Source organism: Paramisgurnus dabryanus, chromosome 4, assembly GCF_030506205.2.
Source record: "Paramisgurnus dabryanus chromosome 4, PD_genome_1.1, whole genome shotgun sequence".
Lineage (NCBI taxonomy): Eukaryota > Metazoa > Chordata > Actinopteri > Cypriniformes > Cobitidae > Paramisgurnus > Paramisgurnus dabryanus.
This window is the reverse complement of record NC_133340.1, coordinates 40197373-40222122: the sequence shown is the minus strand read 5'-3', so window position 1 is coordinate 40222122 and position 24750 is coordinate 40197373. Positions and strand designations below refer to the sequence as shown.

Genomic DNA, 24750 nt, shown 5'->3' with positions numbered 1-24750 from the left:
CTCAGACATGTTCGCAAAGTTTTTTTTTTTTTTTAACTCCTTCAGACTGCTCAGACTGTAAACGAAGACCGGGCGCACAAAAAAATAAAAATAAAACAGCTGGGGCGCACCAGATAACACGTCAGCCACGTCGTACTTCATCCGTGTCACTGCAGTCACTTGACTTTAGTCTCACACCTTTAGACGCGGTTAAGAAGACAATGCTGAATAAAGTCGTTATTTTTGGACCAAAATGTATTTTTGATGCTTCAACACATTCAAACTGACCCACTGATGTCACATGGACTACTTTGATGATGTTTTTATCACCTTTCGCGACATGAACAGTATACCGTACGTAGATTTTCAATGAAGGGTCAACAAGCTCTCGGACTAAATATAAAACCTCTAAAAACTGTGTTCCGAAGATGAACGGAGGTCTTACGAGTTTGGAACGACATGAGGGTAAGTCATTAATGACATTATTTCCATTTTTGGGTGAACTTTCCCTTTAATAATTTAAGTAAATGAAAAAGTTCCTCATAAATTAAGCAATCCCAGAGATGAAGAATGCTTTTTATACTTGTTTTAATTTGAAGAGCTTGTGTAATTTTATAGCAGCACCTTGGCATCCTGTTTCTCTTTTGTTCTCTTGTCTATTCATCCTCCCTTTTTTCATTTCACCCTCTTTGTTGAGTTCTGCTGATTGTACGACTGCCTCCGGCAGCTGAAGGCCTTGCTGGTGTTTTATTTATAATGATGCATGAATACACACACACACACACACACACACACACACACACACACACACACACACACACACACACACACACACACACACACACACACACAACACTGGCAACTTTCATACTTTTTCTTACTGTTTGTAACAAGAAGACTTACTTACAATATTGCTTTGACATGCCTCTCCTGAGTAATGGTAATATGCTACTGGGTGTTTTCTGTTGTCCCTTAACATTTTTGAGTAAATGATATATAACCCTTGGCCCCGACTAGGGCTGCATGATAAATGAGCTTGTGATTGTCATGCGCATTTAGTCAGTAATGCCGGTTCCTTGATTAGTAGTTAATCGCCATCACAGAGCTGTAGTTCACTGACAATCGGGGCATTTCCGCATTAATTATCGCCGATGTATCGCCTGCGATATGTATGCAATATGGCCCAGCTGACGAGATGCGCATGATATCGCATGCGATTTATCATGCAGCCCTAGCCCAGACACAAAGTTTATCGCAGTTACTCACAATGTAAACCCGGAGTAGTCTGTTTTTACATGTACGCAAACGTATGCGAACACACAGCCTTTTAAAGTATAGTTTATTTAACTCGTATGTGTAAACAGACGTTCGGCGTATGTGCATTGTGACAAAATGCAGTGTATCTTTTGGATTACATACTGTACTACGTTATCTTATATGTGCATGTGGAACCTAGGCATACAAAGTGCTCGAGGTTACAAAGGGTGCGTCCAAATACCCACACTTGGCGCACTTCATGTGAACTTTCGGTCTCCTGTTTGCGTAGTCTACGATTTACACCGATGAGCAACTTGCTTTACTATTTCCGGTGTGACGCTTGGGTCTGGCCCTGTCCCAAATGGTGCACTTCATGTGGACTTTTGGTCTTGTGGCCTTAAATTGCATGTGCTCACTACGAGTATGTAGCATAGACTGTGAAAAAAGATGGACGACGCCTGTTCGCTCTCGTCCTTTGGTGAAAAGTGAAGCCGCCAGTGTCCCGATACGGCGCTGACATCTTGGGTTTTGAGTTTGCGTAGTAGCGATTTCAGGACCAGTTCTTCGCAGTAGTGAGCAGGAAGCAAAGCCGCGAAATCAAGGCCCTGCCCTCACTCTCGCAGAATGTCCATATCACAATCATGAAGTGACACCACAGTTTTTATATCATTAAATAATAAACACACCTTTGAATTTACATCCGCGTGATAAAAACTACAATAAATGACAAAAACCAGCTTCGGAAAAAAGATAATTGAAGTGTAATTAAATTGTTTAGTTGGTCTCAAGTCCCATTGAATAACATGGGGAGGCAGGGTTTATGACCTATACTGGGACCAGTCACTGGGGGGCGATCGAGATGTTTTGGCTTCACTTTTCAGGGCTTGTGCGGCACGTTTGGTCTGTAGAGTGTCCCATCTGTCGTGTTTACGCTCTAAGCAGGGGCGTCGCTAGACCCCTTTTACTGGGGCACGTGCCCCAGTGTAAATCTTTTGTGCCCCGGTGTAAATCTCAAGTTTAAATTTTAGCAGTTAACTAGTATATTCCTTTACAAAGACAATCGCGGCAAAAAGGATGTTTATGCAAAGTAGTTACCCAATTTAGGCTGCGACAAAGCAGTCGAATTGACGCGTGTACGCATGTATCCATGGACGCGCGCGTTTGCGTTCACCGCGCACAACCGCATTCAAAAGGTGACGCCACGCGAGTGCTTATGAAAGCATTAAGAAACTAAAGTAAGTTTCTAAATAATAATTCTAATCTTATTTTGACTCGATCATTATTGGCTTCTGTAGATGGACATAAGAAATGTTTTGTGCAAAGCAGGGAAAGGGAAGCAGAAAGGATAGATTATGAGTTTAAGGGAGTTAAGACAAACTACATCCTGACCCTGTCAGGTCTCAAACATTAGAGGAAAAATCTCAGGAAAACCTCTTATCAAGTCTATAGAATTGCATCGTTGCTGAGAAAATCAACAGATGTATGTGTTATACTGTTCTGTATTTTGAGATATGAAATTAATATTTAGTTTACTAATATTTAACTCTAGGACACTATAAACAGTTAGCATCTATGACTGAGATTATTTAGTATAGCAGTCATAAAATGACTGGTTTCTTAAAATATTCTTGTAAAAATAAGTTATTAATCATTGCTATCATTGTATAATGTAGAAAATATTTCTCTGCTGTCATTATTTCCAAACATGTTATGCCATTTATGCTTTCAAACATGTTAATAATGTTAGGTATGATGAAGATTACACTTGTATATAAGTATCTTCCGCAGTTACTGTTGCACTAGAATAGTGGGTTAAGCAAATGACATTGTATAGAAGTGTGGCACACTTCTCGCACACAGCAGGCTTTCAAAAAAAAAAAGAGCAAAAAATTGGGGGCCTGTGCCCCAGTAGAGCTTTATGTCTAGCAACGCCCCTGGCTCTAAGTGTGCTCATCAGCGCCCCCTCTGCACCCTTGATGCGGTCTTTGGCAAAGCCTGCACTGTGGAAGGCTTCACGCACTTTACCAACCCAGATGTCTTTGCGTAAGAGCAAGTAGAAGCCCTGTCCCGAATGGCACACTTCATGTGGACTTGCGGTCTCGTAGCCTTAAATTGCGCATGCTCGCTTAGTCTACGAGTCCGTAGGGTGTCCCATCTGTCATTTTTACGCTCCCAAGCGCCCCTTTTGAACCCTTGATGTGTTCTTTGGTGAAGCCTGCACTCCAACCCAGAAGTCCTTGCGAAAGGGAAATCAGACCAATCAGATGAAGGAAGGGATGAGTTCACACTGATGGGCAACTTCTCTTCCTATTTCCGGCATGATGCTCAAATCTGTCCCAAAATACAACATAGGTGCACCCTTTGGACTCACGTCAAGGGTTCCTAAGGACTGCACAACATGATGTCATCAAAGTGTGGACTTTGAGGAAGTCCACAAGTCCGGAGTGTGCCATTTGGGACAGGGCCTATTTGGCGTAAAGATTTTATGACTGCATGTACAATTATTGACCCGATGGGACAAGTGTAAAAATATCAGTCCAGGTAGTGACAGGAATTTGCACCAAAACGCATGAATTTTTATTTAGGCTACTTAAAATATATACTTTTCATGTTTTTCTTTAAATAAATTGAACACACAAACATTCTGAAATGAACATTTGTCGGATTTAAGGATTATAATCTACACTTTCAGAAACAAAATTCTTTGCACCTGTAAAAACTCTTCATTTTGTGCACGCAGCTTAATTAAAGTTTATTGTTACTCAGTAGTCCCTGAATAAACATCACAATTAATGTTGTTTCTAATTATGTGATAAAAGCAGTTGCAGATGTTTTACAAAATGCATAACAATTTTTGCACCAATCAAATGCAACACTTTCCATTTAACAACCAAGATATGTAATATTTTAAATATCCATTTAAACGTACAATTCTAAGTTTCCGTGTCATCTTGCGTGGTTTGGGCAAAAGTCTCACGATTTACATCCTCTCTGAAACTCGAGAGAGTGTGGGTTAGGTGTGGGTTAAAGGCACTGCATTGTGCCAGTTTTATAACATGGGCACTACCTGTGGCGTACACACGCTCTCGTGTGACCATGACGGCAAGTGTGAGTATTTGGACACAGCCACAAATCTGTTGCGCGTAGCCGTGTACTATTCTGATGAATATCACACAATACAAGGATCCTTGCTTTTTTGTTAAAAATGGGGCTCACTATACTCTAGCTCTAGCTTATTTACGCTATATTTATTTCATTCGGCAGACACTTTTATCTAAAGCAACTTTGTTTTTTCTGCTTTTTCTAGTCATTACTTTATGTGGGTTCCCTTGTGTTGAACTCATGACCTTTACATTGCTAGCGCAATGCCCTAACAATTAAGCTACAGGAAGATTTTTCGATTTTCGTAGAGAAATAAATTAGTATGCATATTAAGCTGTTGTACTCAATGGTTCCGCTGTTTGTTTAACCCTCACTTAAACCCTTGAGCCTTAAACCTTGTTTTAAGACTCAAACATACACACACAAACATTTATACAGCAGTAACCTAAAATGCTTACCTAAAATCTCTCTCTCTCGCTCTCTCGCTCTCTCTCTCTCTCTCTCTCTCTCTCTCTCTCTCTCTCTCTCTCTCTCTCTCTCTCTCTCTCTCTCTCGCTCTCTCACACACACGCACACACATAAACAGTGAAAGAGTCAAAGAAGCTGAATCAGTCATCCAGTGAAACTCTAATAAGAGTAAAAAGCAGAGAACTTTTTGAGCTAGATTGATGTGTGTGTGTGTGTGTGTATGTGTGTACACAGCGTGGTAAAGAGCTTTTAAATCAATCTGTTGTGTGATAAATGAACATAAGGGGAGTGATGGAAGGTAACTGCTGAGTGTTACTCCGCTGCTAAGCGGATTTCACATTGGTTAATGTACTTTCACTTCAGTCTCACTTATCTCTCTACCTCTTCCTCTCTCCCTCTCTTTTATTATCTCGTTACTTGTCCTAAATTATTATTTATTCATACAGTATACACAATTTTTTCCACTGGACAAAGTAGGAGAAATTAAACTTGTGGTGTTAACACTATATACATCTACTAAAAGAAATTTAAATAAAGAAATGTCAAATGTTTTTGAAAACACGTCAAGTAAACTGCAGTTTTATGATCCAAACAGAGATGGCAATAAATGAATGACGATCAATATGGCAAATAAACATGCAAACAGTTATCTTAAACAGAACTTAGCATTTTGTCTATAAGTGTATGGTAATAGACTTAAAGCCTCGAGCTTTGACCAAGCGTGTGTATGTGAATATCTTTGTCAGCAGAGCTGGATTTGAATAGGAAATCCTCATTTTACCATGCTTCAGTGAACAGATCCACAAATCCTGTCTCTTACTGTAATCTCGCTCTCTATCTTTCCTAACTTTTTCTGATGCCTTACCTGGAATACAAATGTGTCTCTTTAGTGATCCAGAAGACATGCCGGCTTAAATTATGTTCTCTCTCTCTCTCTGTCTCAGACTGGTTCTCTCATCAGTGTCTGATTACTTTGCGGCCATGTTCACCAGTGATGTCCGAGAGGCCAAACAAGAGGAGGTCAAAATGGAGGGTGTGGACCCAGATGCATTATGGGTTTTGGTGCAGTATGCTTACACAGGTAATGAAAAAAGAAAATAAAATAATGGGGAAGATCTGATTTGCATTTTGCACATAATTAAAGGGGACATACCATGAAAATTTGACTTTTTCCATGTTTAAGTGCTATAATTGGGTCCCCAGTGCTTTTATCAACCTAGAAAATGTGAATAAGATCAACCCAGTATCTTAGTTTTGGTAAACCGTTCTCAACATGCATGTTTAACAATAGGTCATTGAAATTTGGCTCCCCTGGTGATGTCAGAAGGGGATAATACCACCACTTAACCTGCACTGTCCAACAACAGCACTGCCATTTAGTGCAGAGATGAACTCATTTGCATTTAAATGACACCCCCAAAACGGCACATTTTTGCACACACCTAAAAATTGACAATTTTAACATGCTATAATAAATTATTTATATGATAAAACTTCACATATGTACTCTGGGAAAACTAAAGATTTATTTTTGTGAAATGTCCCCTTTAAATCTGGTGCTACCTCAACTTAGACATGTGTGCAAAGACGAATGCTATCTGTGCATTTAGTTTTATTCTTAGCAATTTTTGCAAATTTTCTTTCTTTCTGTAGGGCGTCTGGAGTTGAGGGAGGACACTATAGAGAGTTTGCTGTCTGCGTCTTGCCTTTTGCAGCTGTCTGCAGTGGTTCAGGCCTGTTGCAGTTACCTAATGAAACAGCTTCATCCTTCCAACTGTCTGGGCATTCGCTCTTTCGCAGATGCCCAGGGCTGTTTTGATCTCCATAAGGTTGCACATAACTACACAATGGTGAGGCTCTGCACACACACAGTGTTATGCACTCTCCTAATTAGCACAAACGATATGCTGGCAAAGCCAAAAAAGAGTTCCAAAACGTAAGTTTTGAGAACACTAAACCCCTTTGTCTTTTTATGATCTGTGAACACCCAGTCTTAACCTCCTTTTTCTACTTTTATCGTTTACCTTTCATTCCTCCTGTGTTTACCTTTCCTCCCAAAACAACACATTTTAAAGGATTTATCTGCTGCAGTTCACCGAGCCAAAACCTTGGAAGTGAATTATAGTGCCACTATTGTGCATAAGCCAATATGATATGCTTGAACTAAAACATACTGGACCGACTCCAGCTTTCAATATTGTGCCCATATGAGCAGTTTCTATAGGTGCCTGCGTCCATCTCTGTGTCGGTGGATGTGCATTTTGGTTGTAACGACCATACATGTTGTATCGAGATTTAAAATATAAAACTGCATCGATATAATTTGTGATATAGAGTTAGTGTTATCAAACACGGAGCTTACTGTATATATAAGGTATAATTCACTCAGAAATGCAAATAGTGTCATCATGTACTCATGTTGTCGCAAATCTACTGTATAAGATAAATCCAAGCTCCCTATTTTAACGATCTAAGCGCATGGTCTAAAGCGCACGGCTTTGTATACTGAAAAGCTAAGCGGATGAAGAAGACCCCTAGTTTAAGATTAATGTTAAATAATTGTGTTGTTTTCACTTTCACTGAAATTGTTATTTTTTGGATTATAACCTTTAAAAGCCGTGTTTTTTTAGTCATGTAAGTAATAATAGCAGGCTTTTAAATGCTGTAAATCCAACATCATCAAAAAATTATTTACAAGTATGTAAGAAAAGATTTGTACTCTAAAAATACTTTATTTGTAGGAGGAAATAAAGAATTTACAAATGTGCGCAGAGTCGTTTCAGCACCTGGACAGCGCCATGATTTTTTTTTTTAAAACATTACTTAAAATGTTTCTCATCTGAATCAGTGGGGTGGCATTTAAAAAAAAACATTTTAAAAGAGATGCACAACAGAACACAATCCTTTTTATAATATGAAAAATTAAAGGATTAAAATGTAAACAATTATTATTGTGTCTCTTGGAGGGAGGGCTTTATGAGGAGAGGTAACACCGGCATTTAAATTAATGCTAGACGACGCACAAGAACAACATGAGAGTGAGAAAATGCACACCGAATTTGGGGAATTGAGAAGTTTGGGAATTTCTGAGCTCATCTGAAGCTGGAGCGCACACTAAAAGAGCGAACGTCATTTTAAAGGGGCGCTACTCAAGGTAAAAGCGCTTACATAATTTAAATCACTATATCGCATTTATTTTAAGCAATATGAATTGTCAAAGCATTTTAGATAATGTATTCTCATCATGTACTTAATTGCATTAGCCGGAGAAAGAAGACAGTGAGCACCGGCACAGCCTTTGTAGGCACAGCCTAACTAATGGCTGCATTAGAAACACTGTGTGAGAAAATGTTTACACGTTCAGAGACAGTACTACATCAAACTACTGTAATTATAACGATAAAATGTAATGCATAATAATGCAATGGGTAAATATTTGTGGGTCCTGATAATTCCAAACGTCTGATTTTACCAGTAAAAAAGGTCTACGTTATTTAATTGTAGAGTGTGAAAAAGTAAAAGCAGTATTTTCAGCATCAGAATAATGATTATTTTTATATGGGTGTCACCGTTGCCCTGTATTCAAGTTCAATTCTATTTAAAGGTGACATAGAATGATTGAACGGGGTATTTATCCTTGTTCTGTGATGTGACATGTAGACAACAACATTTTGGTTGGGTCTGTAATGCCTTAGATAGGGTGGGGGGTTTTTAAACGCGTGGTTTTGCACCTATTTGGCATCCCTTTGGGCTTAACTGGCAACATCAATATGAAATGCAAGCACTTGACGCTGATTGGCTGCCTTTGCTGCCACTCAAAAGAAAGTAAACTAAAACAAGGTAAAAACGTATTTTCATTCTCTGTCCCTTTTAAGTAGACACCACCCCAAGTTTATATAAAATTTAGCATTTTAATCAATAGTATATATAATTTACACCATTTCTGAAATAAAAATAATTTTTATTTTGGTTAAAATACCACGATAGGTATCGTGACATGAATGCACCCCTTTGCATTTATTAAGCCTGGTTTTTACAGCAGGAAAGTTTCCCGAAAATGGGGAATGTGTTTAATTGGACATGCTACTGTTCCTCTTTGGACATTTTCCGCTCTGTGTTTGATGTTCCAGTGTTCCTGAGGGAAACTCATTCAAGAAAATATAACCCATAATAGCCCGCCCACAGTTCTCAACAGGGGGGTTGTCATGGAGACTGTGTTGAAAACTTGCCTGATTTTCCGTCACGGCTTCTGTTTCCTATCTGTCTTTTCTTGCCTTGCTTTTTATTTCACCTCTTCCTGCCATCCCTCTCCCAACAATGTGATGATGTCTGCTGCCCTTGCTTGTCCACTTTGTACCCCACATCTATTTATTTGGATTGCAGGGGCTTTGCTGTAATTGCCAAAAAGCAAATACATACACACACACACACACACGCACACACACACACACACACACGCATGCACATAAAGTCTGATGCTTTGCAGTACAATGAATGTTAATGTTACGACCACATCCTGTTTCCTATTAACCTCTCTCTCTCTCTGTCTCTATAGGAGCACTTTATGGAGGTCATGAGGCATCAGGAGTTTCTCCTCCTGCCGGCATGTGAGGTACAGAAGCTGTTAGCCTCCGATGACATGAACGTTCCAGAAGAGGAAACCGTGGTAACGGCCCTGCTTAGCTGGGTCCGACATGATGCACCCAACCGTCAATCACAACTACCAGACCTCCTTGCTCACATCCGCCTACCTCTGCTTAAACCACAGGTCTGTCGGGTTTCCAGCCCTGTCCATCACTAAGTCAGCCAGTAATACAGTACAGTATGCCTTTTATTCTTCTGTGCTTGTACCTGATTGAACAGCCATAAATCTACATCACAAATTTATCTGCATTAATCAATGTATCAATTAATGTGTTAATTCAGTAGGCATTTAGTATTTTTTTCACTCGCTGAATGCTGAATAGCCTTCGACTTTTTCCAAAGTCCAAATCAAGTTCTCTGCGGTCATCTTGGTGCCGCCCCCAGGCTGCTATTTCTAGTCATGCAAATAGAGCTCCTATCTACTTGAATGCGAAAGGCTGAAATCTCAAACTTCATTGTCAAAACTCACATTTTTATATACAACACTGTTCAAACATGTCATGAATATTTTTTGTCAATTAACTTGAATTAACTTGGACTTATCATAGATATACAGTGAACTCCTTTTCTTTATAATAACACCTCTCAATTCTCATTGATACACTTGAAACAGTTTTCAACGTAGTTTGTTAAACATCTTGAGGAACCTGCCACAGTTCTATTAAGCACCCAGTTGATTGTACACAGTGATTTCCACAGCATTTGTTTTTACCTACTATGGAAGAGTTAATGGATACAGTCAACTGTGTGGTTACTAGGGGTGTGATGAGATCTCGTGCGACGAGATGTTGTGAGATAAAAATTTACAGTATTGAGGTGAAATGCTGTCTTGTGATATCAGCATAAAGTTGAGTTTGTAATGACCTTTTACAGTGCTTGCATTATATTCAGTCTTTTAATGCGTGCCCTTTTTTATTTGGGTTTCCAATAATGTTAGTTTGGGAACTCATATAAAGTCTGAGACTGGTTGTGTTTATCTGTTAATTATTCACATGTTAAGTGCAGGGTACCCGCGGAGTCTTAAAAGTCTTGAAAAAGCATTGAATTTCATTTTCCCATATTAAGGCCTTAAAAGGTATTGAATTTCACCTCAAAGTCTTGAATTTTTCAAGGAGGTCTTAATTTTTCAAATGATCAATAGATTTATATGCTGTTAATTCAGACACAAAACTCACGTGCACGAAAACCACGCGCGAGTGATAGATACGAGCGCAGAACACTATCCATGTTTGGAACAGCATCTTAGCGAGCGCGCAGAACACTATTCGCGCGCGGGAAAGCATTCTCGCGTGTTCACAGAACACTATTCGCGCGCTGAAAAACGTCCTCCCAAGAGCGCACCTCTGGTCAAAGCGCACAAATGCAGTCACGCGAGCAAAGTAAAAAGTTAAGTAAAAAGGCTGGGATGATAAAGTAAAGGGTGGGATGAGCACTCGTTCGACTCTCTCTATGTGCTCGCAGTAACACAACACGCACTTGCTCGATCAAGTTGACTTTGGGACGGTGGGGGCAGGACAATGACGGGTGTCCAAGCACCTGTGATCGGTTGTTTGATTTAATCAGTGACACACACAATCTTCTGTTCCACAATCCGTCTCTAGTAAATCTAGGTAGAGAATACACGTTTTAATATGATCATTATGTCGTAGAAGGTCATTTATATGTTAAACAATAGTCTTGTGTGATCCATTCAATAATAAGCTGCAACAATAACGCAAATTTGAAAGCTATTATATATTTTGTTTACTGTTTAATTAGATAATATCATCTTGCAATATATACTATAGGCTACATATTTACATCACACTAAATTAGCATTAGAAAACTTTAGTATGGTCCTGTATAAAGATTAACAGAAAAGATTGACAGAAATATATCTATATACAGTTGTGGCCAAAAATATTAGCACCCTTGGTAAATATGATCAAATAAGGCTGTGAAAATTCATCTGCATTGTTAATCCTTTTGATTTTTCATTAAAAAAATTCACAAAAATGTATTCTTTTATTGGATAATAAGAATTTAAAATGGGGGGAAATATGATTATGAAATAAATGTTTTTCTCTAATACACATTGTCCAAAATTATTAGCACCCTTTTATTCAATACTTTTTAAAACCTCCATTTGCCAGTTTAACAGGTCTAAATTTTCTCCTTTAATGCCTGATGAGGTAAGAAATCACCTAACAAGAGATCAGAGACCATTCCTTCATCCAGAATCACTCCAGACCTTTTAGATTCCCAGCTACATGTTGTTGCTTCTCCTCTTCAGTTCACTCCTCTCATTTTCTGTGGGGTTCAGGTCAGAAGAGTGGAATGGCTTTAGCAGAAGCTTGGTTTTGAGCTCAGTGACCCATTTTTGTGTTGTTTTTGAGGTTTGTGTTTTGGTTATTGTACACTTAGAGGATCCAAACATGGCCCATTATAAGAATTCTAACAGAGTCAGTCACTTACGGATTTTTTATCTGTTGGTATTTGATAGAATCCATGATGCCATGTATTTTAACAAGATGTCCAGAACCTCCAGCAGAAATATAGGCCCACAACATCAAAAACACAGCAGTATATTTCATTGTACACATGGGGTACTTTTTTTCTCTGTGTTTACCAAACCCATCTTGAGTGTTTGCTGCTAAAAGCTCATTTTTTTGTTTCATCTGACCATAGAAGCCATTCCCATTTAAAGTTCCAGTCATGACTGATAACTGAATATGCTTTAGTTTGTTTTTGAATGAGCTAGGAGAATTTTTCTTGTAACCCTCCCAAACAACATGTGTTGATGTAGGTTCTGTTTGACAATTTTTTAAAAGGTTTTCTGAACCAGAGGCTCAACAATTTTCTGCAATTCTTCAGCTGTGACCCTAGGAGAGTCTTTAGCTACTCAAACTCTCCTTCTCACCGCACATTAGGACCATATAGGCATAGGTTCTCTTTCAGGCAGTTTTGTAACATTTTCTGATGGTTGGAAATTCTTAATTATTGCCCTGATGATGGAAATGCTCATTTTCACTGCTCTAGCTCTTTTCTTAAAGCCACTTCACCAATTTGTGAAGATCAATTATCTTTTGCTGCACATCAGAAATATATTCTTTGGTTTTTCTCATTGTGATGGATGATTAAGGGAATTTAGGCTTTGTTTCCCCTCCTCTTTATATTTTTGTGAAACAGAAGCCAGAGCTGAATGATTTTGTGTTTACAATCATGCTGGAGTTCTGAAAATTCTGAAAATGAATGGAAATATACTTCAGACATATTTTACCAATAAGAATTTCTAGGGGTGCTAATAATTGTGTCCAACGAGTATTTGAGAAAAACATTGATTTCATAATGATATTTCCCCTCCATTTTAAATTCCTATTATCCAATGAAAGGACAAATTTTTGTGAATTTTTTAAATAAAAAATCAAAAGGATTAACAATGCAGATTAATTTTTTACAGCCTTATTTGATCATATTTACCAAGGGTGCTAATATTTTTGGCCACGACTGTATGAGCTTGTGTCCAGTTTTTTGTTTGGTGCAGTGAACAGATCTCTTGTCTTTTTAGGGTCAAAATAGCATTACATTTTAATTTGTTGTTGTGTTTGAGGGGTTTTTGTTTCATTTGCCATAATATGGTTAATTTTGTTTGTCAGTATTATTCTGGTTCGGAGCATTACTGATGAGTGGTATTAGATGTTGTTATTATCTTAACTATATTAAACAGCAAAAAAATTAATACCTTAAAATTGGTGTTATTGTTTGATTTGCAGCTTATTTCATGGATCAAACAAGGCTATTGTTTTAACATAAATTACCTTATCCGACATAATGGTCATATTAAAACGTGGCGGGCTGCACAAGAGGGCCACATGTGGCCCCTGGCCCTCCAGTTGCCCATCCCTGATTTAGGGATTTTCAAATTTACAATAAATGTACATTTAAATCTATTAAATCTATTTGATTGTTAGTTTTGATTGTTGGGTAAAGATAAGGGTAAGGCCGTTTGGGCCTTGGACTCAGCCTTTCAGAGGCATGTTGTCATGAATGTTCAAACACTTGTAAATAGTAATTATTTGAGCTATATTACGTTATTTAAAATGATTTATTCTACCCGAATGGGTGCGATGTAGGTATTAAATTTCATTTGAAGTGGTATTAAAAAGGTCTTAAAAAGCCTTGAATTTACGTTTGACAATCCTGGGGGTACCCTGTAAGTGTCTCAGCAGTTTACATGATTTAATATCTGCATGTCCTTGCTCAGGAATTACAGTGGCTGTTTCGATATCTGTTGTAAAGAATTGGACAAATATGCTGGTATTAATTGTATTAATCGTTGATCTGCATTAATCAATGTATCAATTAATACGTTTATTCAGTAGCTATATATATATAGCTTCCAACACCTGGTTCTCTCAGCACTCTCCTTCTATTAGACCTCAGCTCAGCTTTTGACACTGTAAATCACGAGATACTCCTGTAGCAGCTTACAGCAATTGGGATTATTGGCACAGCCTTGACTGGTTTTCCTCTTACCTATCAGGGAGGCAACAATTTGTTGTATACCAGAAGCACAAGTCATCCACCAGATCTATCTGTTCTGGTGTACCTCAAGGCTCTGTTTTGGGCCCTCTTGTCTTCACCACTTACATGTTACCAATTGGACAAATTATCAAACAATATGGGTTTAACTTTCACTGCTATGCTGATGACATTTAGTTTTATTTCAGCATAGCTCCCACCTCAGTGTTTCCACCACCTGCATTAACAACCTGCATTAAGGAACTCAAGCATTGGCTTGCAGGAAATTACCTTAAATTTAACTCTGATAAAACTGAAATTATACTGATTGGCTCTAAATCAGTTGTCTCTAGGTTCTCCGGTCAGCAGATAGATTTGGATGGTGTCTTAAAGCAACACCAAAGAGTTTTGTTTACCTTAAAATAACGCTTCCAAAACAGTTTCAGTCGTTCATCCACTCTAAACAGGGTGAACAGCACTTTCACATTCGCTTTGCAGCCCTCTATCGGCCAAAACCGCACTAAAGAAGTTTCCAAACGTCGGGTAGTGGTCCTGTAGTCCGAGTGAATACTACAAAAACTTGCTTTACGGCAGACCTACAATCCAATCAGAGCCAGCTATGCCTCAGTATTTATGACAGTGGGTAATGGACAATTACGCTTCTAACCTGTAGGGGGAGCAAAGAGCCAAAACTCTTTGGTGTTGCTTTAATAATACCTTCTACGACTGTTCGCAATCTTGGTGTTCTCATTGATTCTACTCTTTCATTTAATGACCAAATGACGCTTCGCGTCGTGCCTAACAACGCCCCTTAGTTGTTATAAAATGCATTGGTAACCCACTGCTTCTTGGGGTTTATTGCTTTATTTTGTCATTTAAGTTTAGCATTCATATATTTTATCATTGAGGATTTCTTAAAAAGTATAAAAATCTTGTTTGGTTCTTGTGAACCCAATCTCACGTCTCTTTTCATAAGTGTCTTATCACACCTCTAGTGGTTATCATAATTTATTCTTGTAAATTTGTAAAAACTACTGCCAAAATTGTCCAAACACATTGAACGTTTGTCCAATTAATGCTCTCTAAAACAAGACTTTCCGTCCCCTTAATATCACTAGGCTATAGTGTAAACTGAAGGCTTTTGGCTTAAAACATGAACAAGACCTTTGATATGATCTAACGCAATCCATTTTAAACCATTTTATGACGTTCTTAACATGTGCATCTGCGTTGCTGTGGCCATAAAAACCTAATTACTCAAGGGAGACAGGGTTGAACATTAAAATATCAGTTCCAATAGCCAGTTCATTATTAGCTAGCTATAAAAGTGTTAACAGTTTAACTAATTGTTACAAATTTGCACAGCATGGTTCTTTTCAAGCTATTGGCCTTGCAATTACATACAATTCTGATTTCGAAATGCATTTATACTAAATTTCAAGCTTGTATAGCTCATGTACGTGTATAGAGCTCCATGTAGAGTTTGAGGTTTCCTGCTGCAGTCTAGTTTATATGTGTGTGTGAAGGTCAATGCTTTTTCTGCTATAGGCTATGTGACTTTGTACTCGGTGATGGGATGTGTTTGGAGCCTGGTGGTGAGTGTGATAAGATGTTGTTGTGGCTTGTCTTCTCTTATTATATTCTTAACATCTTTCACACAGACACACACTCCATTGAAAGTTTCTTTTGGCTTATACATCCTAAAAATACCAGAAACGACCTCCACAGACCACGTCCATCTGTTCTGATCATATGCCATTGTTATAACAGGTTTTGGTAAATAAATCAGAATTCGTTATTGTCGTGAACTGAGAGTGCTTTCATTTCATTTTGCACATTTTCATTTCAATGCATGATAAATTCTTATGAACTGCCCCTTTCTACCTTTATCTCTCTCTCTCTCTCTCTCACTTAGGTGAAAGAGAGAGAGGGAAAATAATTCCAGGTGAACGTTTTCTCATTCCTAGCTACTAGAGTTTGTCCAGTTCCATCTAAATGTAAATCGGTTGTTCTGCTCTCTTCACTGAGTAAAAGCTTGCTTTCCTAGGCGCAGTCCGGCCGGCTCAACTCCGGAACATTAATTTCTTTCCATCGTCTTTTTTTCAGTTTGCGCGTTGAGCGGACATGATCGATAGGAGCTTATGACAGATGTATTTGTTCGCTGCATGTGACATAGGCTCTTTGTGAGAGAAGAAAATCATTAGCTTTTGTTTTAGCACAGAGAGAAGAAAGAGAAAAGGGGGGTGGAGATAAGGAGGAATGGGGTGATGGATGGAGAGTGAGAAGGAGGTGGCGTTGTATGTGTGGGGGAATATTGGAGCTCTAACTCTTTCCCTAACGCTGTGATGGATGTGATTATGGATTCAGTAAGATGGTTCTTGACTACTGGTGCACACACAGACACAAGCACGGTATTTCATATCTCAAGCAGCACCAAGCAATGCAAATGCTGATGGAAAATGTATCATCCTGATTGTTGCGTGGGCATCTGCGGGCATCTGCATGCATGCATATGCATATTTTTGCAGATTTGCATAGAAATGCATGATGTTTGAGTGGTACATGTGCTCTTGTCAACCTGATCTCACAAGAATTTTTACATATTTTACGAGTTGGCTAATTCGTATTAATTGGTACAAAGTTAATCATTAAAAAAACAACAGCGAAACCCCACCACTAACCCCAACACCACAGGGGGCTAAAGCAAATCGTACAAAAATGTATGAATGTGGTCTAATATGAATAAGCCACCTAGTAAAATACATCGGATCTTACAGTGCAAGATCTCGGTGTATTGATCACAAATGCAGCTGATGTTCGAATGCATGACTCATCCACATAATGCTTGTAATGCATAATTTTGAGTCAATTCATTCAGTTCATTCATTACATAATGTGATGCAATCGATTTTGCGGTGTTGCTAGTCTTACTGATTTGTTGTTGTTATCTTGACGAATATTTTTTTTCTTTTTTAAGATTTGATCGTACCCGCCACCCCTACTAAAGAGCGTCTTTATGGGGCTATCTGCTCTGTAGCAGAATTCATTTCACTGTCATTACCGTAACTGTCTACGCCACCCTTCTAATTAAAATCCTCTCCTTTAAGCAGCCAGCCGAGGAAGAAGATAAACAAGGCAGATGAGAGGAACAATGTACAAGGAGAATGCTTGTAAAGAGGTGTCATTATGGGAAAACGTCACAGGAAAGGAGGAAAAATAACAAATGCACTATGTGATGTTTATGTATGAGGTGGTAATGATTTGGAGCTGTACTCCTAGCAGGAAATGGGTTGTGTGTGTGTGTGTGTGTGTGTGTATCGTTGTTCCAGCTTCTTTAAAGCTTTTACTCAAGAGCTGTAACCTATATAAGAATCTCTACATTGTTTTTTTTTTTGAGGTCCAGGGGGATACTTGCACCCCCTCACTGGGAATCCCTCTTTTAAAAAAGAATTTAGGTAGGATGTAGGTAGGACCTTTTGTTAGATGTTTCACCAGACGCTTGTTTTAGTCCCCCGAGTCTTCTCCTGAGAAGCTGAGATACATTCAACACTGTCAGGTTATCAAAGCGTATCTTTAAGTGGTCAAAGTGAAAGGTTTGATTTGGAGCCTGTTGTAATTCTGTAGCTCTTGCGGCTATGAATTTTTAAGATGTCCTGTCAGAGAAGAAGTACGGTTATGGGAAATCTATAGTATTCTCAGACACAGCCGAAAATGTTTTTAAAAAGTATTTCAATTTCATTCAAAGTTTTTTTTTTTAAGTGAACACATCAGGAATTCAAAAGGTGGATGAAAGATGAGAAATTGAGAATTGCTAACTCATCATTAATTCATAGTGAAATCAGACATTGTTTATTATGTTTCTTAACGTTGAATATTTTTTTTGAATATTTTTTTAAATGTTCAGTCCCTTATATCATTTTTTTTTTAGATATGGATAATAGTCTTTGACCTGTCAAATGCCGCTTTACAATTGCATAGTACTACTCGGTACGGGTGGTTTTTCATAGTGACTTGTTTTTGTACCACCTCAATTGAGGTTCCAGCCATACTGATATTGAAACATAACGTGTAAACACTGTAGTTCACTGATTGTGAGACTCGTCACTTCCAGCGACATCGCTAAATGCAAGGTTAGCTTAGCCTTGTGGGACATTGAACAAACAACGAGTGATGTCATCATTATCATCTTTGTTGTACAAGTTACAAAACATCCTTTAGGGGGCATATAGACCATATAGGCCGGTTTATGTTTGCAATGGTTTCCAATGGAAGCATGTGTTTTTCCATGCTCAGGGTTGAAAAATTTTCATATTTGGGTAAAACGCTCAGCTCGTTAATGTCACTTTTCACTTGGCCGTCCAATCACAGTGGAGGAGGGGCGGGACAAATACTACAACAACCAACCGGCGCATTGTACAATGATTGATAAACAGGACAGAAGTATCATAGCAACCAAAGCACCCAGATGAAAAAACGCTACCAATTGCCCCCAGGTTGGCATCTGCCTGCTGTTTTCAGGTGCGTTTAAACACGTGTGCACATGCCCCCTTGCCATTGAAAAACATCCACTTGGCGAGAATTAAAGGTCACGTTCTTCCTTATCCCATTTTTTAAACCCTAGTTAAGTCTTTCGCCGCCATTGACGAGATATCTCGTCAATCAAGAGAAAACGCTTCCCCGCCAATGACGAGTATTTCCGGCTTTCCGCAATACCGCTATAATCCACCAGGTGGCACCCTTCCGCAACTTTTTAAACCCGGAAGTATTGCCCTATGGCAAGCGGCTTCATGTTCGTGTCTGTTTTAAAGATCGCTCTGAATGGGATCTCTATGAAAAGTCTGTCACAAAAATGGAATTATCTCTGCTTTTTGCTCAAAATGTGGTGTTTTTGCAGAAAACTACCCATATTCAAAAGCTGATTACAAAAGAACTACTGAAGGCAGGATGAAACAGTTTTTTTGTTTGAAAGCAGAGGGTCTGTTCTTTCATTTGGTATATTGTATGTTTATATATTTAAAGAAGAACATTTTCTGGAAGGCAGAACGCTGGCGCTGGCTGGCAACTTTAAAAAAAAAAAACGCTGGTGGCGAAAGTTAATGTGTAATGTTGCTATAATAGCATGAATAATAACTGTAAAATTATAAGGCCTTTCAAAGCCTTTCAAAGCCTACAGCAAGCGGCCAGTTTGGACTACAGTCCTCTGCTTCCTGCTTTAATGACGTCAGTAAAACAGTTTTTGACTAAACTCCGCCCACAGGAATATGTCAGTCCCCAGCTAAGCTAACGGCAAGCTAAGCTGCTGTCGAATCACAACACACTAAACAAGTCGTTACGTATTTCTGAAGGAGGGACTTCATAGAACAAGGAAGACATCAGCCCGTTTTGATGACACTGAATACAGCGGTATACAGATAATTTTGCTTGAAAAATACCGCGTTTTTTGTACATGTGAAACATGAACACATGTTATATTGCGCACGGTAAACACAATCAAAGCTTCAAAAACACAGAAAGAAAGGGACCTTCAAGAACACCATTTCATCCATATGCTCAATTGTTCTTGTGTTGCACATTTATTTGTATTGCGTTGTATTATAATGATGTGACGGCAGTAGAGACGTTAAAACTATAACGATAAGGGGTCGTGCACACCAAAACTTTTAAACACGGCTAAAAATGCGGAGGATGCCGAATCCCAGCTGTTTTTCAGCTGAGTGTCAGCTTTCTTCAGCTGAGCGCTTTGGTAGCTGTGGTACTTCAGCTGTGAGCCAGTTGGTTGCTGTGGTAATGTCCCACCCCTCCTTCACTGTGATTGGACGGCCTTGTGAGAACTGACATTGATGAGTGGAGCTTTTCACCTAAAGTTGAATATTTTCAACTCTCGGACAGTTTTCAGTGCAGTAAAAAATCGCTTGCTGCTGGCTTTTTTGAAAAACGCAGAGCTTCCATTGGAAACGATTGAAAACATGTGCTGTTCGCTGGCGTAAAAGCTTTGGTGTGCATGCCCTCCAAGTCATTCCCATTTTAAACCGGTAGTAAACTGCAGTGGAAATGCAAACCGAGCCAAAGTAATGCAAGCCAAGCCACGTCGTGCCGAGCATATTCATACCTCGCAGTAGAAAAGAGGCAAAAGTAATGCACAATATTCTTTGAAATACCATAGAGTACCATGTAAATACTGTGGTTTTTGATATATACAGTAATTTGATAACATCGCAACCCATTATCATGAAGTGCATATAAATAGCACGTGCCCTGCATGTGCATATGCGTGCATATGATTTGCTAGTCCTTCCCATTCACTTAATACGGCGCATCTTTTGGTGTCTTTTTATGAATTGGTTTCTTAATTTTTTTAAACCAATGTCGCTTAGGTTTGGGATTAAATTTGGGATTCGCTTTAGGATGTAATTTAATATATAGGTTTCTCCATGTTTTTGTCTATTTTTAAACCATGGGGTTAGAATTGGGGTTTAGGTTAGGATGTCATTATGTAACAAAATTTTGTTCTAACCACGAAAAGATGCGCCGTATTAAGTGAACAGGAAGGATCATATCATATGCATGTAAAATTGGAATGTGGCGTATATATTGCAATATAATACAATAAATGCAGTATTAATAATAGTAATATCAGTAATCGTATTATGTATACAAACATTTTCCATGAAGAATGTCTTATTTAAAGCAGTATCCACCACACACTTTACATACTGTAGTAGTCTATTAGCTAAAGTTACAGCTTTGGGTCTTTTTGAGCTCTTTCCTTAAACTTTCTTCGTTTAAATTGTATCCAGTCTAAAATTAGAGTTTCTGGACTGCAATTGGTTTAGATTCTGGGTTGTGCCATTGGATGAAATATGTACAGTCTTGTTTCCAGCCATTCCCTCATAGTTTTTGCTGTGCGCTGTGCACCATTGTCCTGCTGGAAAATTAATCTTACCCTACATACAGATCTGGCTGACTGAGACTGTTTTTCCTCAAGGATTTACATGCATGTTGGCTCTTTTCACATTGTTCATGATGCCAGGAAGCTGTCCAGCTCCTTCTGCTAAAAAAAACAACCGCAGTGTATGATGTTGCTACCACCATGCTCGACAGCTGGTTATGATGTTATGATGTGTTTTTATGAAACAGGCCTCAACTATAGTCAGACTGAAGGTTCCAGATAATGCTATGTTTGTCACATGACTTTTAACAAAATCCCAAACTAATGTTATGATGCCACACGTTTTCTGCACGACACTCTGGAAGAACCTGTATCTGTGACGTAGTTGTTAAAGCTGCAATCTGTAACTTTTTCGGGTTAAATTGAATTATTATTACCTTACCCAGATTCACAATGGTAGGTATACAATAATGATTTTACTGTAAATGTGAGCTGTTGGAAACAGATTTCTCAGGAAATGTCAGTGTGGCAATTTTATAAATGAGTGGTTACACAAAAAGAGGACCCAGCTGTTATTTTGCTTGTGTTGTTGGTACTCAGAATGGTGCAATAACAGTTGCTTAAAATTTAAACTTCTCATCTTAATGGCAGCTTTAAATCTTTAAAGTTCTAAGAGACAATTGTTGACATTTGAGGATTTATCCTGTTAAAATCAAGTTCCAAACTGTGGAAAGGCTGAATTCAATAAGTGAAAGTCACAGATCCCGTGCCAAAATAAGAGTGTAGTAGAAAATCGGGAGGGCTCTTGAGAGGTGCCAATAGCTTTGAGATCTGAAGGAATGGAAGATGATTTATCTTGGTGTATTGATCTATGTTTTAAAGCATCTATGTTTTTATTTGGTCCAAACAAAAGTGGCAGATTAAATACATCATGTTCACTTTCTATCAGATACTTTAACATGTACGGACACCTATTCAGCCTGCTGTTCTGTGCTATTGTTCAGTTGAATAACTTGGCTTTCCAGATTAAATGTCTGTTCTTCGGCTTGGATTTTGTAAAAATCATATTCTAAATAAAGGTGACGTATAGTCCAGTGCCACTTATTTATGTTTTTCCTCTTCAAAATGCATTTTTGACTGATGAGACTTATACTCCGGAGCGACTTATAGTCTGGAAAATCCGGTAGTTCCTACTATCATGTCCATGTGGGACATATTATGCAATGATCACAGACAACCTATACAGTAGTATAACTCAAACAATCAGATTCACGAAGAACAACCCATGTAAAGAAAATAACTTTACTTATCAACTTTCAAACAAAGATGGCGATAGAAAGCCAAAAGTTAGTCCATTTCAACCGAAGAGACGGAATTGGACACTTTTCGTACAATTTTCACTATTGCTTGTATTAAGGTTTAAAGTAATACTCCACTTTCTGAAAAGCAAAAAAATTGTTGAGGTCCAATAAAGTCTATTAAATTGAAAATAATCCTGGAATGTTTTACTTAATTTCTTCTCGACTGAAAGTTTTTTATGACTTGGGGTGAGTAAAATTTTGGGATTTTTTTTAATAAAGTAGAAAATTCCTTTAAAGCTTTTTTTAATCTTCTCCCGCTTTGTATTTACCTAACAATGATCAACTTCAAGTCGGTAGGCAGCTTATTGGTCTTTATTGGTTTTCATAGCATGACAAATTTGATTTCAGCTATTAGAACTCACATGTCGGTAACATTTAGTAAATGAACAGCAGTAAATGTATTTTGATTACTCGGGGTAATAAAGTATTTAATTAAATTAAGGGTGTTTAAACAAAAATATCAATGCATATTAAAGTTTGGGCTGTTTATGCATTATTTTTTATGTGTGTTCTTTGGAAGGATGTAGTTAATGTCTTTTGTATATACAGTTTTTAGCAGATATGGAGGCAAACCCATTGCTAAGGGACAGTGTGGAGTGTCAGCGTTTGGTAATGGAGGCCATGAAATATCATTTGTTACCAGAGAGACGGCCACTCCTCCAGAGCCCGAGGACACGCCCCCGTAAGGCCACTGTAGGGGCGCTTTTCGCCGTGGGTGGCATGGATGCCACAAAAGGTACTTCTGACGATATCTTTTGATGCCGTTTCTGTAGTTCGGTCAGCCTTTGCCTTTGAATGTCAGACATAATCTGATAACAAGGTATCTCCAAGCCCCCCTCCTCTCTTTCTCCAATCTCTCTCTGTCAGTCATCATTCATTAGTACGGTGGACTGCTGGTAATAAACATTTTCATTTTGCCATAATGATCTTTTGAATTAATAGAGCGTTTAACTTGAAAAATGTTTTGAATGCTGTGTTGCCAGTTTGTGTAAAGGCCTGTAAGCAGTTTGTGTTTATACTGTGTCATATCTTCTTGGTGAAAGATGCTGATCTGTTATCTACCTGCATATTTGCTGGGTGATATACAGCATGGCTGTATGTGTTATGTTAAATGAGACTGTTAGTGTAGCCTACTTGCTAAAGATGAACATTATGGCTGAAGGCAGAGATAAATGCAAATCGTGTAGGCTTTAGTTTGTTTTCAGTGTCTTTGCACAGATGTAACCTATATTCAGCCGAAGCATGTTAACAAGATTTATGAATCTAATACGAGCTAATATGCCTTCCCTACTGAAAACACACTCGTTGAATGAAGTTTTAAAAAGCAAAAGTTATTTTGTGGTTGTCTAGACAGAGCAAAAAAAAAAAAGGAACACAAAGAACTTCCTTTTTTATTTTAGCTGTAGCTAGTTGACATTTGGTCATACCTGTCAACACTCCTGTTTTTGCCGGCATTCTCCCATATTTTATCATTCTTTCTCCCCATTATACCATTTAATTAATTTCCATGTTTCTCCCATATTTTTAGTCTATATATAGAAAAATTCCACTGGCCATATTTGATGTTTTGCTACATTCACCTTCACCATTATATCTGTAAAATATCACTCAAACAACACCTGAAAAACTGCTGTTTGTACTTTAAAACTTAACTCAGAAGGTGTTAAGGAATGCTCTTCAGTACAAAAATTCTTAAATCAAGATGCATTTTCTTGATAAGCAAAGTTACCTAAGAAAATCCTTTAGTGTCTTTAGTGTTTAGAAAAAAATATCAGTTAAATGAATTTGTGATTAAAACAAACAAAAAATTCTGCCGATGGGGTATGCAAATTTTACATTATTTTTACTTGAATTAAGCGTTTAAGAAAAAACTTATTTCAAGATTTTTCTTTCCCCATTGGCACTTTTTTGCTTGTTTTTCCTTGTTTTATGCACAAATTCACTTAACTTTGATAAACACACACAGAGTTAATTATCCGCCAACATGAATTTTAGGAATGTCACAATCCCCCCGTTTTAGACACTTTTATGTGGGTATCCGCGGGTACCTGACCCGTTGCAGGACTCTGTTTAGTATAGAGTGCTGTTAAAGTTAACGTCAATTCTGATGTATTTATGCCTGGTTGTTTAGGATTTTAACTGATTGGAATTGTTTTTAAAGGGGCCACTAGTATTGAGCAGTACTGTTTACGGAGAGATACGTGGCGGCAAGTGGCCGTCATGAGCGGGAGGCGTCTACAGTTTGGTGTTGCTGTCCTGGACGACCGCTTGTATGTGGTAGGGGGACGAGATGGCTTGAAGACCCTCAACACTGTGGAGTGTTACAACCCTCGCAGCAAGAGCTGGAGCGTCATGCCACCCATGTCCACTCACAGACATGGCCTGGGTAAGGAATGACCCCTTTAGTGCCTTTATATTCATGGATTGCTTGGGACACATTTAGCATGTATTTAAGGTGCAATGTGGGACTTTTAGAAGGATCTCTTGACAGAAATGCAATATATTATACATAACTATATTATCAGTGGTGTATAAAGACCTTACAAAATG

At 38.3% G+C, this 24750-nt stretch overlaps 1 protein-coding gene across 3 annotated transcripts in view; it reads left to right on the top strand.

Moving 5' to 3' along the window:
* klhl5 (kelch-like family member 5) overlaps positions 1–24750 on the top strand; it is a 75008-nt gene that overhangs the window by 39328 nt on the left and 10930 nt on the right. For all 3 annotated transcript variants that reach the window (XM_065254562.2, XM_065254561.2, XM_065254559.2), the window contains 5 exons: positions 5751–5887; positions 6460–6656; positions 9362–9574; positions 22750–22936; positions 24362–24586. In XM_065254562.2, coding sequence (XP_065110634.1) covers positions 5751–5887; positions 6460–6656; positions 9362–9574; positions 22750–22936; positions 24362–24586 — 959 coding nt within the window. The remainder of the gene's footprint in view (positions 1–5750; positions 5888–6459; positions 6657–9361; positions 9575–22749; positions 22937–24361; positions 24587–24750) is intronic.